The sequence below is a fragment of the Ovis canadensis genome, chromosome 1, assembly GCF_042477335.2.
Source record: "Ovis canadensis isolate MfBH-ARS-UI-01 breed Bighorn chromosome 1, ARS-UI_OviCan_v2, whole genome shotgun sequence".
Lineage (NCBI taxonomy): Eukaryota > Metazoa > Chordata > Mammalia > Artiodactyla > Bovidae > Ovis > Ovis canadensis.
Genome location: NC_091245.1, coordinates 3,053,133 through 3,070,160, shown reverse-complemented (window position 1 = coordinate 3,070,160; position 17,028 = coordinate 3,053,133). Strand labels below are relative to the sequence as shown.

The following is a 17,028-nucleotide window of genomic DNA, read 5'->3' as shown; positions in this document are numbered from 1 at the left end:
GCCCCATCCCACTGTCCGGGAGCTGCCCTGCCATCTGCCCAGCCTGTGACGGTCCTGACTCATGGCCGCGCCCAGGTTCAGACGCCCGGCCACCCTGGCAGGTGCCCCAGCCCCCGCGTTCTTCCCAAGGAGACAGACAACGTCCCCCGGGTCTCTCTGGCCCACTCCACCCCCTGCCCAAAGGCTGGCTCTGCGACCCCCTCTCCCCATCTCAGTCCCTTCTCCCCATGGGCAGAGGGCCCTGCGGGACTCAGCCATGGGGGCCCGGGGGCCGCCCCAGCCTGCTCTCCTGCGTCCTCCCTTCTCTCTCGGCCTCTCCAGGACCACTTCCAGAGATGGGTTTCTGGTCGGCCTCCTCTCCCGAGTCTTCCGCCCTCAGGCCCAGCCCCAGCCTCCCTGCTGGCTCCCCTGCGGAGGGGCCGGGGGCCATCTGCGGTCGCCTCTGACTGCGGTTCCCACCTGCTGGCCGAGCTCCACCGGGGGCCTTAGGAAAGCACGCTCCTGCCAGGGCCAGCGCTGAGCCCTCCTGGGCCATCCCCTCCTCGGGGTCCTTGAGGGGCTGGGCTGTGGATGGGGTCCCCTCCCCCTCAGGAGGAGGGCCTGCACGTCTGTCTGCTCAGGCTCTGTGGCCTCAGCGTGTGGACTGCATCTGGCAACAGGGCCGGACTCAGCGATTATCTGGGGCCGGCCACGTGGCGTTTCCTGAGCCTCCTGGTGACGGCGCAGAGGCTTGGAGGACGCGGCTGGTTTTCAACAGTTTTTAAACACTGACGAAAATGAACCACATGGCACCAAAAAACCACAATTCCTTTGGACAAAGGTTAAAAGACTGAGGCTCCATTGATAGGACTGCGGAATGCATGCACCCAGGATGGCGGGATGCTCCTGGGGCCCCCGAGGTGGGTTCCGGTAACACCCTCGGGCTCAGGTCCCCATTCCCTCACAACAGGAGGCCCAGGAGCTCTGGGGCGGGTCCCCTCTTGCCCGCAGAGGGTGCAGGGCCACTTCTCCAGGGGAGGGTTGGGAGCTGATGAGCCCGCTGGAGGCACATCTCGGACACGCTGGAGGCCCACCTCCCCGACCCAGTGTAAGCCGTGTCCTGAAACATGACTGGGGGACAGCCTGCTCCATCCTCACGGCCTGCGTGCAGCTGCTTTGGTGAGGTGAGCACAGGTGAACCACAGCTGGCGGGCTGGAAGCTGACAGCGGGCTCGGTCAACCCTGCATCTCCTGCGTCCACCTGCCGCTTCTAACCCCCCGGGGCCGCCTCACTCTGTGCCCTGGTGAGACAGCACAGCAGGACAAGGGAGGGACACTACCGCGGCTGCTGGCCACTTGATCCCCTACCACCTCCTGCGTGGGGTCTTGGACTTGGGCTCAATGAGACAGTGCCATGGGACCCCCAGAAGCCGCATGGCTAAACAGAAAATGGGCCCCAAAGGAGTCTCCCCTTGGGGGCGACCTGTGACGAGAAGTGACTCCCCATCTGCCCGGGGCCCCGCCCTGGGCTGCAGCTGCTTGGCACACCACCCACCCAGCTCCTGTAAGTGACATCTCACTGTCACCATCCCGAAGGGCTGCAGATGGCGTGAAGCTGAAACTAGTCAATGCAGCAGCTTCATGTCCAATGGTCAATCCACACAGCTTCAGTTCAGTAGTCAGTACGATGGCTGTTGGGGTGGGGCAGCCCTCCAGGCCCAGCCCCGTGCATGCCCCTCTGCTGACCCCCACGGGTGGGCAACACCGGCCGCGCACAGTCGGCTTCCCCAGCCCCGGAGCAAGCTGTCCCCGTGCCCGGCATCAGCCTCATCAAAGGCCGAGGGGTGAGGCTCCCTCCAACTTTCTGGCATTAAAAAGATTTTTAAGAGACCTCGATAAAACTAGGGCTTCCTGCTTTTTGATGTGTTTCACCAAAGGAACACTTTGTCCGAAAAGCACAAGCAGCTGAGCTGAAAGCCGAGTTCTCTGCTGCTGTTTTAAAATAGCTGGCTCTCAGAATCAAAAGCCCTCAGGATGGCTTGAATATATAAATCAGCTGCCTTCTCCTAGTAAAAGGGGTGGGGAGATCACGTTATGGGAAGAGAAGAGAGGTGGAGAGCTCTGCACACTTTGGAAAGCAAAAGCAGGTGGGGGTTTGCCAGAGAACATTCACACATGTTGCTAACAAGCTGACCAGACGGGAGATTCCAGCAGGCCCCTGGACCCAGGTGTGACTTCGGTTACAATGGACACCATCCAGGACACGCAGAGGTTGACAGGAGAAAACAGAGCCCTCCCCGGTGACTGCCCAGCCAAGCTTACCACCTCCACCCCTGTTGCCAGCCAGTGGCCTGTCCCAGCAGACAGCCAGGGAGCACGTGCCCAGGCCAGGGAGCACGTGCCCGGGCCAGGGAGCATGTGCCCGATTCAGGGAGCATAAGCCCAGGTCCTGGAGCACAACCCTGGGCAGTGGAGCATAAGCCCGGGCCGTGGAGCACAAGTCCAGGCCAAGGAGCACGGCAGGCAGGCCTTACAGGGAGCTGCCCTGCAATTCTGCCTCTTTCCCTCCCTGCCAGGAGTCTCAGATCCCCCCGGTGAGCCCCTGGGCCCAGCCGCTGGGAGCTGCTACTGCAGGAAGGACACACCTGTCCGGGGGCGGGGCTCAGGCACCCTCACGGGGCACCAGATAACCCTGACCCTACTGAGAGAGGGTCTGCGCACTCTGTGAATGTGGAGAAGCCCCATTTCGTCTGACGGGCCCTGGGGAGGGGAGCAGCCTCCAGGCATCGCCAGGTGGGCCTGCACCTCCCTAAGGCCTCCACGAGACCCTCTGTGTCTGGGGAGTATGGACCCCGGGCCTTGCTCGGCCATGGGCCAGCTGGCGACCTGGGCCACTTGGCCCTGCTGCCCAAACACCAGCGGCTCTTTCCTTGGCCCCTCCCAGCAATGCCGTGGGAAAAGCAGCCAGAGAAAGATGTGTGGCGGGCGTGGGAACCACCCACGCTTCCCTGATGGGGTCAGGAGGCTGGGATGTGGCCTCATGTCCAAGGCCGTGGATGCATTTAAAGCCTTGGCAAGAGCATGGTTCCAAAATCCGAGGTGGAAGCTACAGAGTGGGTTTCCGTCATGAACTTCAGATTCTCAGAACCGACCCAGGCAGTATCCCCACCCCCGTCCTCCCCTGCCGGCGGCCGGGTAGCTTTGTCCACCAGGAGTGCCAGTGGGCGTGAGCGTCCTGGCCTGATGGCATTTTAGCCTGGAAAGCTCCCTCCCAGCAGGTCTCCCTCCATGGAACCCTGCAAAGTTCCCTCTGATCCCCGCTGGGCATCGCCCGAGGGTCAGAGCAGCAGGAGAGCCACAGGGACCCAGGCCCACGCCCCAGCCCCCGAGACGGCGTGGTGACACCTCCCCCAGGACCTGCTTCAGGACGTCCCAGAGAACCGACCACCTGCGAGGAGGAAACCAGGTAAAGGCGTCCCGTGCGAGCCCCGCATCGAGGCGGGTGCCTTTAAAACACAGATGCTCAGCCGTCCGCTCAGGGGACATGGCTTCTAACTGTCCCTTTGCCCACCCACTTCCGGCCACAACCAGACAGTCCTGCCGGGTGGGCAAACCTCCTCTCGGATGCGAGTGGCAGATGTGCAGGCTGCGGGACAGTGGGGCAGGGCGGGGCCCTCCTACCTCATTCCCCAGCAGAGCAGAGACGCAGGCTTCCGAGGCGTCGCAGATGGCTGTGAGATCGTGGCCCCCCTCCAGCGCCAGGACAACCCGGCCACCGGCCAGGCCCATTAGCTGCTTCGTCAGGTACCCGAAACCTGCGGGGGACACGGGAGAGGCAAGTGGCGGCTGAGGCCAGGCCGCGGTGCCGGTGCCTGGCGGCAGACCAAAGCGGCCAGGGGCGCATCACGTTGCCTTACCGAGGCCCCGAGGCTGGCACTCCGAGTGAGACACCTAATGGGAGTCAGGTTGGCTTGTGATAAATTCACTGGAGGGTTTCGGCTTGGGATTCTTTTTGATCTCCGTGGGAGTAGGAATTACTGTTTCGGGGCTTCGATTTTATAATGCTGCAAATCATCTCATTCGGGGGCGGGGAGGAGCCCCGGGGGAGCCCCCATCTCGCCTGCAGAACCACAGAAGCCGGGAGGCAGGAGGGTGGCGGGCAGGGCAGCTGCCAGGGCCCGGCCACGTCCATCCCAGAGCCCAGGGCGCTCTCGTCGGCCGAGTGCCGGGCACAGGTATGGCAACACGCTCGCGTGTCACCGCCAGGGCCCCTGCACCCTGTGTCACTGCCGTGTCACCGCTGCACCCCTCCAGGGCCCTCCTGCGTCCCCGTCTGGCTTTCCTCAGCAGCCATGGTCCCTGCACTGCAGCACAGCGCCCTCCCCACGGGGAACAGGAAGCGCAGCGCCCTCCCCACGGGGACGGGAATGCCCCTCCTCGGGAGCCAGGCCGCCTGACCCATCTGTCCGCAGAGGCTGGCGCTCGGCAGAGCGGGCCCGAGGCTGGACTCTGCCCCTGGGCAGCTGTGGGTGCCGGCGAGGCCCTGGGGGCCCCCAGCCTCGGTCTCGTCTCTGATGGCAACAGTGATGCTGGCTTGGGGGGACTGTGAGGGCCCCAGGAAGCACTCAGGCATGGCCCCCATGCTGGGCGTGGAGGCCGCTGGTGCCGTCTGCCCGGGACTCAGCCTCTCGGCCCCCGGCCGGGCAGGTGGGCTCTGCGAGGCTGTGCTCTGAGGCTGGGCTGCTTCTTTGCTGCACCATGCTCTCCCCACATGGGGGCGGGGGACAGGCTCCCCTGACAAGCCTTCCCTGTCCCCCTGGAACCCCAGGCACCCAGACACTGCAACCCCCAGGTTGCTGGTCAGGGTGGGGGGGTCCAGGCCTCTCTGTGGCTGGCGCTGGGGTGGGGTGGGGGGCGCTGTCACCTGCGTGAGTTGCGGAGACCGAGAGGACACACAAATCTCTCCTCCCGACTGGAGTGAGCCTGCTCTCGGCTCTTTCTGTCTTCACAGCGTTTAGGGCCAGCTCCCCCACAGGCCCCGTGTGGGACGACAGCCCCCAGGAGGAGGGGGACCTGGCCCCAGCTGACAGCGGCAGCGGGCAGGCCCCAGGCTTGCTGGCCTCCTGGCTACATGCCTGCCGCAGGCCTTGTGCTCTCTGGGGAGCGGGTATCATGGTTTCAGTAAGATGTCTTTCGGGTTTTGGGGTAGATGCTCCTTCCACAGCCACCGGAGGGGAAGCCTGGTGTGCACACCGCGCATCTGACACCCGGCCACCCACAAACCTGACTTACATTTGGCAGAGAGGTTGTAGCCTCCGAGGGGCGTGGGGTGGCCCTCCACAGCGTCGAAGCCCGAGGACACCAGCACCACGTCTGGGGCGAACTCGCTGGCGATCGGCATGACCACAGTCCTGCAGGGGGCAGATGGGGAGACGCCGCGTCAGCCCAGGGCAGCCACCGTCGCTGGCTACCGGGGCTTCTGGGGCACCGCCCAGCACTGGGGACCTGGGGCCGGGCGCCTGAGCTGGTGACGGTGTCCCAGAGCCCCTGCGCTGGGCTTCCACAACCCCAGCCCGAGGCCACGCCATCAGCTGCGATGGACCAAATGACCTGCTGCTGGGGTGCAGGAGGGACGTGTAAGGTTAATTAGAAAGAAATTCAACACTTAGAAAACCGATGCTGCAGTTTAAGAGAACCAACTAGTTAGAAGTATAAACAGACACTGAGGAGGTCAGGGGCTGTTACATTTAGGAAACAAGGCAAGAAAAGTTGGGGGAAGCTCCTGTTAACTGCCTCAGGAGCTCGCAGCCTGAGTGTATGGCTCAGCCTGGAAATCTCGCTTGCTGCTGAGACCGGGAAGACTCCCATCCAGTCCAACATCTGGCCCGGAGCCAGCCTCATGGGCCTGAAAATTACCCCGACTTTCTGTCTTCCTCCTGCCCAGCTCCTCACCTCTGAGACTCACCTCACCCCCCACCAGGTCTTCAGAAGATTGCATGACGGGGCTCAGTATGCTAGGCATGACCAATGGTCCCCACCCCTCACGGGATGGGCCCCAGAGGGCACCATGGGCACGGGCCGGGCCCCAGGAAGCACATGGGCACAGGGCGGGCCCCAAGGAGCACCGTGGCCACGGGCTGGGCCACAGGGAGGATCATGGCCACAGGGCACCCCCTACAATCCCACAGGCTCTCATCAGGATGACATGAAATCACCGTTTACGACAGCAAAGTCAGCTCTGGAAGATGACAACTTTGGTCAAAGAAACAGAATCTGTTCAGTTCAATTCAGTTAGTTGCTCAGTCGTGTCCGACTCTTTGCGACCCTATGGACTGCAGCACGCCAGGCCTCCCTGTCCGTCACCAGCTCCCAGAGTTTGCCCAAACCCATGTCCGTAAGAAACAGACTGCTCAGCATTAAATACTTCTCCATCTAGGAACTATCCTGGGTCGCAGTCCTGTTGAGAGGGCCCTCTGATCTCAGGTGGGGGCGGCCGAGAACCCCGGAGAGCCACACACAGGTGAGACCTGGCCCCTGCTCTGCAGGGTCCGCGGTGAGGACCAGGAGGCCCGGCCAGACTCCTGTGGCCACGCACGGCCCGGGGGGCTTCCCAAGGGATGTCCACCTGCGACGGGTCAGGTGCTGGGAGCGTCTACCACCAAGACTCACCGACTTCACCCTGGCCCTTGGTCCACCAGGAAACCCCCTTCTGGAACCAGGGAGTCACAGGCTAGGTGGGCCTTTCAGCAGCTCGCAGCTTCTATTCTTTTCTCTGAGGCTGTGCCCAGTTCAGTTTACTCCTGAAGAGCCTCTGCAGAGCTGACGGAAGTGCTCTCAAGGACTCAGGCTCTGGGCCTCGGGGGCCACCCCTCAGAGGCCAGCAGCACTGTGTGTGGATCAGACCAGGGGCTGAGAGCATTCCTGCCGAGGGCCAGGGAGCAGACACTTCCATCTTTGGGCCACTTGACTGAAAAAACACAAGGTGGTGGTCCTTGGGCTGCCGTCCACCAGCCCTGCCCCAGGCTTCTGCCATTCCAACTCTGCTAAAGTTGCTCCACGTGTGATGCCAGCCCCAGCTCTGAATGCTTCTCGGCGCCAGTGGGACGAGAGCTCATAGGAACTGGAGACGCGACGTAGAGAGAGCACAGCCTCTTTTTCTGGCTGCACCACACAGCATGTGGGATCTTAGTTCCCTGACGAGGGGTCAGATGGGTGTCCCCTGCACTGGAAGCGCAGAGCCTTAACTGCTGGACGCCAGGGAAGTCTATAAGCCCGGTCTTCTAAACACAACACAGGCATCAGAGCAGGCCCTGGGGCTTGTGCGGAAATTCCTGGTCCAGGCTGGTGGGAGGGGGCCCGCCTCAGAATTCAGGAAGAGCCGTCTGCTCTCCCTCCACGCCCGGCAGCTGTCTGTCCCCACAAAGGCACAGGCCACCCTTCCCCACTTTGAGCATCTGGCGGGCCCCTCTGCACGAGCCCTCATCATTCCAGCGAGGCTGGTTTTCAATTATTTTTAATGAAGTTCTTGTCACATAAACTTTGTCTTTTTGGGCGGGAGACCGGCTTCAGCCGCAATCTTGGTAGGGATTTTAAAGCCGGCACGGTGTTTCATTGAAAACCACAGACATTTCAAGCAGACGCTGGCTCATTCAGAGAGCCCCAGCAGACGTTTTGAAGCAAGTGCATGTGGGCGCTCTGCTGCTCTGCTTTGAAGTATCGCGGAGCGATTTCATTTCTAATCCCCCCACAAAATTAAAAAAAAAACAGCCCTGTGAAAATCATCATTAAAGGAGGTGAATACCGAGAGGGTCCCTGGTGTCTGTGCTTGGTGTGTGGCTTCGCTCCAAAGCCAATCATAACAAGCTGTAAAGCACGGCTGATCCCACGTGTTGCTGTGTGGGTGAGTGGTGTGTGCATGCGTGTGCAGGGTTTGGGGAGGGGGGTTGGCACACCGTCCAGGCGGGAGTCTGAGCACCTGGGAAAGCGGATGTCCGTGTGCACGCCCTCCTTTCCTCTTCCTGACTGGGACAGTTGACACTGTAATCCCGAATGCTTGCTACAGTAAGAAAATCTGAAATGGTACTGTTTGCCCGGCGTGTGCTGAGTGGGTGTGCAGCACACATTTTTAGTGTGCCCTAAGCCCCGAGAAACGTCGTCTCCCCTTGACTCGGCTTCCTCGTGGGTAGGAGAGGGCTGGATGCGTCACTACTGACTGTCTGCCAGCCTGCCTTCTGGACCTCCCAGCATCACCCTGCCTGGGACCCTGGGGCCAGAAGCAAGCTGCCAGCCCGTGACCAGTTAACAGGTGCTGCAAAGAAACTGGGAAACTGCCTGACATTTTATTTCTAGGATGAAGTTTTAATGAGCAGTTTAGTCTGAAAATAACAAGATCTAAATATCCGTTGAAGGCCTTCCCTCAAACCTTAGAGTCCAAGCTCTAAGGTGAGTGGGACTAGGAGTCCTTGGCATCCTTCGGGGGGACAACCGAGGACAGCATTGAGGGCCAGGAGCCTCCCAGGGCAGCAGACTACCAATCATCCGCTTTCAGGGAGGAGACCCTGAGAGAGGAGGAGGCCAGGTGCAGCTCTGGACGTGGGAAAGCTGAGGGGAGATGGCAACAGGGACAATCAGCGGAGGTCCCGGGGCCTCTGCACCCCGGGGGATGGGATGCAAACGCGCAAACCACCCGCGTAGCTGAGCTCCTGGCCTGTGACGCCTGGGACCCAGCCCAGCGCCTCTGCCCTGGACACACGCTCTGCCCCTCCATCCTTTACCCCTTTACCCCTCCATCCTTTGCTCGCTGGACAGTCCATACCTGCAGCCAGGTTTCCACGGGGAAAAGCCAGGCTGGGGGCCAGGGCTCGGCAGGCTGAACAGGGTGGATGTCGCTGACAGGCTTGTTCCTGCTCAGGCCAGCCTGGTGGCTCTACAAAGGCGGCAGTGCCCGGGGATGCTACAGGGCCCCTACAGCCCCCAGAATCATGTCTTATCAGCTGCACTGTAGCCTCGCACGGCCAGACTCTGCCGTGCCAACATGCCAATCCCAACCCACAGTGAAATTTCAATGCATGAGCTGATTCAACAGCTGGCTCCAACTTCTAAAAGAGAAATGACTTCTCGATACACCACCCAACTGGGGCCCGCACAAATCCACCAGACTGGCGGTCAACGCCAGCTAGGGGCAGACGACCTGGTGGCCAGTGGGCTGCGGCGCTATGTTCGGGGGCTGTGCCCACTGGTTCCAGGGCCTTGGCTGGAACCAGGGTTCCGGCTGCTACGCTGCCCCTGGCTCCCTTCTGACCCTCTGAATGTCCTAGAAGCACTGTCCACGCAAGCTGGGCCCTGGAGCCTTCGCCCCACAGGCTTCCTTGTTCACGCTCAAGCCCGTGTTGCTGCTGGCTCCACAGTTCATGTCTCCAGACAGGAGAGCGCTCACTGGCTGGAGGTGCCAGGCAGAGGACGCTGACTGCGGCTGAGCCCCGAATCCAGGCCCGGTTTTATAAGAGGTTGCCGCTAGGAGCCCGAAAGCACCATTTCAGTGACGGTGCTTTGATCATCGAAAACTTCCTCTCGCTCATGCTCTGCGAGGGGAGGTCTGTGCCCTTTGGGATCTGGAATTCTGTACACCTGCCCAGGGGGGCCTGGCCTCTGAGCCCCTGCCCTGGGGGTCCCGGCCTCTGAGTCCCCCTGCTTTGGGGGCCCGGCCTCTGAGCCCCTGCTTTGGGGGCCCACATCCTCTTGAAACCCCGCCCCCTCCACCAGGACCGCAGGCCAGGGGCCCAGCACCTGCTATCAAGTACCCAAGCTCTGCTGAGAGTCGGGACGGGAAGCAAGACAGTGATGACGGGAATGTGACTGCCTGGGCCGGGCCCCCCAGCAGTGATGCCGTGGCCTCGGCCAGGCTGAAAGCCGCCGAAGGCCGCCCCTGCTGCCGTCTCCCCACACAGGCCCCGCCCCCCACCGGAGCTGCGTCCCTGAGGCTTGGCCTCTTCGCTCTCTGCTCGCCAGCCTCCATCTGCCAAGGTGTGGACGTCCCTCCTCCCCACCCCCGACAGGCTCCTGGGCAGCGGGCGGGCACCTCGCCCCGCTCCCGGCCCTGCGCTCTGGGCCCCGCCCGTCAGCCCCCAGGAAGCCTTGTGCTTGAAAGCTCCATGACCGGCTGTGGGTGCGTCCCCCGCCCCGACACCACGAGGCCCCCACCTGAGGGCAGGAGCACGCCGCATGCCATCGGCACAGGCCCGCCTCACCCGGGGCCCTGCCACCCACGAGGACAGGCGCGTGCAACCCCCACCTGTACACGGGCGCAGCGACCGTGGGCTAAACGCTGCATCGCTCAGCTCCGAGGTTTTACTTCTATCTTCTGCTTCTAAGACCACTGCAGTAGAAATGTCCTCGGATAAACGCTCTGCTGAGGAGAAGACCTGGATGCCTCTGAAGAGCTACAGTGGCCGCCAGAGAGGTCCAGGTGGGTGTGTTCTCGGCCCCCGGGGGCTGGGCCCTCAGGGACAGTCTCCCTGGAGCAGACACGCTATCGTGAACGCAGCCAGCGCCCCGGACTGGAGGTTCACACGTGTTTCAGAGGGTCAAGTTTTATGTACAGTTTAGCTCAACAACAACCAACCGGTGTTTTTAAAAAAGAAAAATGTGGGAGAAACAAAAGCCCCTCAACCTCCCTGCAGGGTTTCAAAGGGTGGGTAAATGAAATGAACCTGCCCAGCTGCTCAGAAGAGAGGCCAACCTCACTCAGAGAGAGATGAAGGCTTGCACTTGGAAACAGGCAGTTTCATCAGCATCTCTGATAACTTTTATAACATGGCCTTTCCCTCGACACGGCGCTCTGAGAGCAGAAGCAGTCCCGGTTCCAGCATCCCTGAGTACCTTTATAACATGGCCTTTAAACCCACACCAGGCTCTGGGAGCGTGAGCAGTCCCGGCTCCACCATCCCTGAGCACCTTTGTAACAAGGCCTTTCTCCCCACACAGCGCTCTGAGGGCAGCGGCAGTCCCGGCCCCTGCACCCCGCGCTGCCAGGCGGCAGGGAAGTGAGGGGTTAAGAAAAGTACACCAGCATCTCCTGGCCCGGAGGCCTCCGCTCGCTGCTCAGCAGACTTCAAAGCTGCTGGCCTGGATGGTTTGAATTAAGGTCCCCTTTTCTCCCAGAGTCTCAGGCCCAGGAGAAAGTGCTGCTGCCTCTGGCTTTCATTAGGGGCAATTTTCTTATCTCTTCTTCATCTCGGGCTTGATCTCCTGAAATGCAACGAGGCAGGCGAGGGTCTCAGCAGAAGGTGCCGCCTGGAAGGCATGGGGCGAGCGTCGTCCGGGCCCCCGGGGAGCGGGCAGAGGAGGGGAAACGGCTTCTGACCCTCCTTCCCCACTCCGATCGATGCCCAGGGAACCATAAATTGTAAACTTCAAAGTGCTATTTTACATTAAAATCAATAAAAGAAAAAAACCCTGAAACAATTTTCCTTTTCAAAGAGGCCATTTGAGCTTTAAAAAGTTCACTTGATAGGGCATCACCATGTACACACTTGGCAGAAGATTAAAACGGGACATCAACAGCAGCTAGGGGTGAGGGGTCTGTCGTAACGCTGGCAGGCGGGGAGGGGGCGACCCCCAGGACCCGCCTCCTGCCCGCTTTCCCACCCCATCAGCGTGCCCAGCACCCCGAGATAGCCCTGGAGGCCGGTTCAGTCGGAACCTGGTCCGAAGGAAGAGGGAACCGCCATTTTTATCACTTTAAACCCGACTGAGCAACTTCCCTTTCACTTTTCACTTTCATGCACTGGAGAAGGAAATGGCAACCCACTCCAGTGTTCTTGCCTGGAGAATCCCAGGGATGAGGGAGCCTGGTGGGCTGCTGTCTATGGGGTCACACAGAATCGGACACGACTGAAGTGACTTAGCAGCAGCAGTAGCAACCTGTAGTTTAAAGACAGCCTCCACCAGAATTCAGCCATGCTGGGTCCCCTGAGGCATCAGAGGTCACTGGGCTGTATTCATGCCTCTCAGGGCCGAGTCCAGACACTTTTCTTCCCCAGGAAGCCCCTGAGGAGGGCCAGTTCTCGGGGTGGGGCATGACAAAATGTAGGTGGCTGGAGGGCATCCCGGGCCGGGTGGTGATGGCCTCCACATCAAAACTGGTAAAGGCCAGTTTGATTTCCTGAAGCTGACATTTAACTGTGTACGTGAGCGGTTTTCAGACGTGGTGTCTGTTTGGGGGGAGTCCTTCTCCCCTGAGTGAGGAGGGGGATAATGCCATGACTGCATTACATCTTACCAAGGGGAAGAGGAGACAACAGCATTAAGCCACTGAGATCGGAGGAGAGAGCGGTCCGGGTGGCGACCTCGCTGGCCTTCTGAGGAGGCGATGGGGTCCTGTCTGAACTGGCTGCTCTCACTGTCTGCACAGCTCATTGTCTGAGCCGCTGTTTGACGGGAACCGAGTGGCAGGAGACGGGGCCTCACGCAGGGGAAGCCACCCTTGGGGCCTGGCCTTTGCATCGCCAGACCCAGACAGCCACCCCTGAGGCCGGGGCACAGACGCTGCGAGAGGCTGTGTGACCCCTAAGGCCACCCCACCCAGAGCCCAGGCCAGGGCAGGCGGCAGGGAGGGCCCTCGGTCAAGCTCTGATGGCCTGGCCTTTGCTAGGATCCCAGCTGCAGGTGTGACACAGCCGTGCTTACATCCACGCGTGCCGCCATGTACATGCTCATGTGCACAGGCACGCACGTGCACACACGCACAGAGGTGGGGCACACCCACACACAGATACAGGCACATCACACAACCACACACACACAGATACAGGCACATCTCACACACACAGATACAGGCACATCACACACACACACACACACAAACACACACAGATACAGGCACATCACACACACACACACACACAAACACACACAGATACAGGCACATCACACACACACACAGAGATACAGGCACATCACACACACACAAACACACACAGATACAGGCATATCTCACACACACACACAGACAGATACAGGCACATCACACACACATACACACAGATACAGGCACATCTCACACACACACACAGATACAGGCACATCACACACACACACATAGATACAGGCACATCTCACACACATACACAAACACACACAGATACAGGCACATCTCACACACACACACAGACACAGATACAGGCACATCTCACACACACAGAGATACAGGCACATCACACACGCACACACAAACACACACAGATACAGGCATATCTCACACACACACACAGACAGATACAGGCACATCACACACACATACACACAGATACAGGCACATCTCACACACACACACAGATACAGGCACATCACACACACACACAGATACAGGCACATCTCACACACACACACACACAAACACACACAGATACAGGCACATCTCACACACACACACAGACACAGATACAGGCACATCACACACACACACACACAGATACAGGCACATCTCACACACACACACAGACACAGATACAGGCAAATCTCTCTCACACACACACAGACAGATACAGGCACATCACACACACATACACACAGATACAGGCACATCTCACACACACACACACAGATACAGGCACATCTCTCTCTCACACACACAGATACAGGCACATCTCACACACACACACACAGATACAGATACAGGCACATCTCACACACACACACAGATACAGGCACATCACACACACAGATGCAGGCACATCTCACACACAGATGCAGGCACATCTCACACACACACACAGATACAGGCACCTCACACACACACACACACACACACATACAGGCACGTCTCACACACACAGATACAGGCACATCTCACACACACACACAGATACAGGCACATCTCTCTCTCACACACACAGACAGATACAGGCACATCTCACACACACAGATGCAGGCACATCATACACACACACAGATGCAGGCACATCACACACACACGCACATCACACACACACACAGATACACGCACATCACACTCTCACACACACAGATACAGGCACATCACTCTCTCACTCATACACAGGTGCAGGCACATCACACACACACACACACACACACACAGATATAGGACATCACACACACACACACGAGCCCGCAGGCAGGACGACCAGAGCACGCGCTCAAGAGGAAGGGAGGAGAGTCCCTCGGAAACTTGATGGGCTCCAAAGCCTGGTGCAGAGGCCGTGTCTCAAACAAAGATGGAAGGTCTGTTGGGCTTTGCTACTGATCAGAGCTCTCCTCCTTCCCAGGGGCCCTGGACGCACACTTGCCAGGGGCTGCCCCCCGCCCCCCGCCGCTCGCCCCCCAGGCATCGCTCCGACTGCAACAGGAGGAGGCAACCAGTGCTGCCAGCCCTAGGAGTCCCTTCAGTGTGGCCCACGTCGAAGCAGAAATCGTGGCTCGATGACAAAAGCAAAGACGGTTTTACGAATCACCTTGTACCCGACTCGCCCAGCCCAGCCTAACACAACGGAACCGGAGTGACTAGGGGAGTCACCTCCCGATTTTTAAGTCAGCAGAGGAGGGATGCTCACTTCTGTTTCCCATCATCTCACAGAAGGTTTTTTGAGAGAATTAGGAGATCAGGAGCCTTTTCAGACCGCAGCACCCGATTCTCATTAACCTCATGCTTTCTGACACCTTCCCCCAGCCTCCCTCACTTTCTTACTATCAAGACCCCAGATAGAGTCCTGGTTTCCACATGACGCACAAGACGGGAACCCTGCAGACGGAAGGTGAGAAACAGTCTTGGGGATGCCACCTCTGGCCTGAAGAGCAGACTGTGAGAAGCCTCGGGGTTCGTCCCCCAAAACGCAGAGACAGCAAGACTGGTCCCCGAGGTGCCAGCACACAGCAGTGCCTGGGGATGGAGCGGGGGTGCTCACGAGGGAAGGTGAAGGTCAGAGAAGAATGGTGAAGCCCGCAGGAGCTGGGCCCCGGCGGAGCGTTCCCAATTGCTCCCTAAGTGCCCCACGGGGCAGAAGCCAGGACCCTCACCTGAAGGCCGCCAGGTACTCTGCGTCTCCCATGGGGGGGTCCAGGCCGCCGGTGAAAGCCATGTTGACGTTGAAGCCCACGCCAGCGCCCGTGCCCACCTGCACAGAGGAGAGACATGCATGCTATAACCTGACCTGGGCAGCCCTCGGGGTGCGCCCCTCGCCCACCCACCCGCCTCCAACACGCTGCCTTTCAGGATGGGGAGTTTTCAGAGGCAGGAACCCTGTTCCCCTGCATGTGCAGAGTGTGGGGGCTGCGCGCCCTGCCTGAGGGAGGGGCCACACCGTGAAGGGCTGCAGGGACCACTGCGAGCTGGCGGTCTGCCCCGACATCCCTTCTAGGACGAGACCCCGAGGTGGGCGGGCCCGTCTCCTTGGATGGGATTCCCCACTGTCGGGCTTCTCCGCTTAGAGCAGGGACCTTCGCTAGAGTCTCGGGGGTCACTCGGGAGCTCACCATGGGCACTCGACCGGCGAGAGGGCCGCTGCCCTGGACATACGTGGTGACTGTGCAGAAGCCTGTCCCGAGGGCGAGGGCGCCTGTGCTCACCGGCCCAAGCCCTCGGCCCGCTCAGGCTAGAACCAGCGTTCCCAGGACGTCGTCGGCACACGGACCAGACGTGGCCCGTGGGGGCACACGTGAGGGATCCGGGCTGACGGCTGCCCTCACTCACGCCGGGCCCCCTCTGCTCATGGGCTGAGCCCACGGACGGGGCCCCGCTCACCTCGTCGGGGGCGCCGCTGCCTGGGAAGAAGTTGCCGTCGTCGTAGCGGTGCAGGGAGATGTAGAGCACGCGGGGGTCGCTGTAGAAGGCCTGCTGGGTCCCGTTCCCGTGGTGCACGTCCTGTGGGGCGGGGGGTGCTCAGCGCCGGCGCCCTCCCGTGAGGCCAGCACCTCCCGCCAGCAGGGGTGGGCCCCCCGGCTCGGGGCCCTCTGGGCATGGCCTGTGGCAGGTTTGCAGGGTGTCCTGCTGCTCCGGGGGCTGCCGTTTCCAGGCAGGGTCATTTGATCAGTGTCTTGCCCCAACCCCAGGGGTCAGGGGCTGGTGGGGGGGAGCTTGGCAGCACTGCCACTGCTGGAGTGAACGTCGTTCCCGCCAGCCTGTGGCTCCCACGGCTGCTCACTTGGGAGGGTGGGCTCAGGGCCAGCTCTGCCAGGGGCTGAGAGCTGGGGGCAGACCCGGGACACCAGGGGTGCCAGACCCCGGGTGGGGTGACAAGCCACATGAGTGGGGGTGGCTGGCGGCCAGTGCGTGAGCTGCGGGCTACAGACCAGCTGCAGTTTTCAGCCCAGGAACTGCTGAGAATCTGCGCGTGAATGCTGTCCGAGCCCACTGGAGAAAACACAGGACAGCTGGAAGCGGGGGACCAGCCGGATTCCACCGAGGCCTGAGGGTGAGGGTGGGGGAGGTGCCACCCGCCGCCATCTGCGGCCACAGCAGAGCTCCCCGCACAGCCCTGGATGGCAGCCGGTGAGTGCCCGCCTTCTCCAGGGGCTTCACGCCCCCAGCCTCTCTGACTGCTCCCCATGGGGGGCTGATGAGGGGCTCCCTGGGCTGAACAGAGCAGGCACTGGGCGTGTGAGGACCAGGGTCAGCAGCCGATGCCCTGCAGCCCCGGCACCAAGGACCTCTGACCAGCACCTGCTGCCCGGAGCTTGGGGTATCCCGGGCTGTGTTCTGGTTTTACTTTTCCCAAACCCAGGAGGAACTCTGCAGCATAAAGGATAATCCCGCCCGAGGTACCTGATTTTTTTTAACTAAAATAATTGTGAAATGGATCATAAAATCCAAAGGGAGTTTCCTCCCCTCCCCTTGCCATCTATGGCTTGAAAAGCAGTAATAAAGTGAACACCTTGAGTGCCCACCTCCTACTTCTGGAATTCAGTTATCCTACAGCGTTGTTCATAGGCTGTGCCCTTTCAGGCAGGGCACTGTCAGAAGTGGCCCGTCACGTGGGAAAATGGGACAGGGGGTTAAATTGGTAAAAACCCAGTCACCCGGCAGAAGCAGGAGTG

The 17,028-nt window shown here is 60.5% G+C and overlaps 1 protein-coding gene across 10 annotated transcripts in view; it reads right to left on the bottom strand.

Annotated features, from left to right (window-relative positions):
* Positions 1-17,028, bottom strand: part of HDAC4 (histone deacetylase 4) — a 299,426-nt gene that overhangs the window by 16,036 nt on the left and 266,362 nt on the right. For all 10 annotated transcript variants that reach the window (XM_069583551.1, XM_069583520.1, XM_069583527.1 and 7 more), the window contains 4 exons: positions 15,737-15,856; positions 15,013-15,110; positions 5,272-5,390; positions 3,661-3,794 (listed from right to left, as the gene is read on the bottom strand). In XM_069583551.1, coding sequence (XP_069439652.1) covers positions 3,661-3,794; positions 5,272-5,390; positions 15,013-15,110; positions 15,737-15,856 — 471 coding nt within the window. The remainder of the gene's footprint in view (positions 1-3,660; positions 3,795-5,271; positions 5,391-15,012; positions 15,111-15,736; positions 15,857-17,028) is intronic.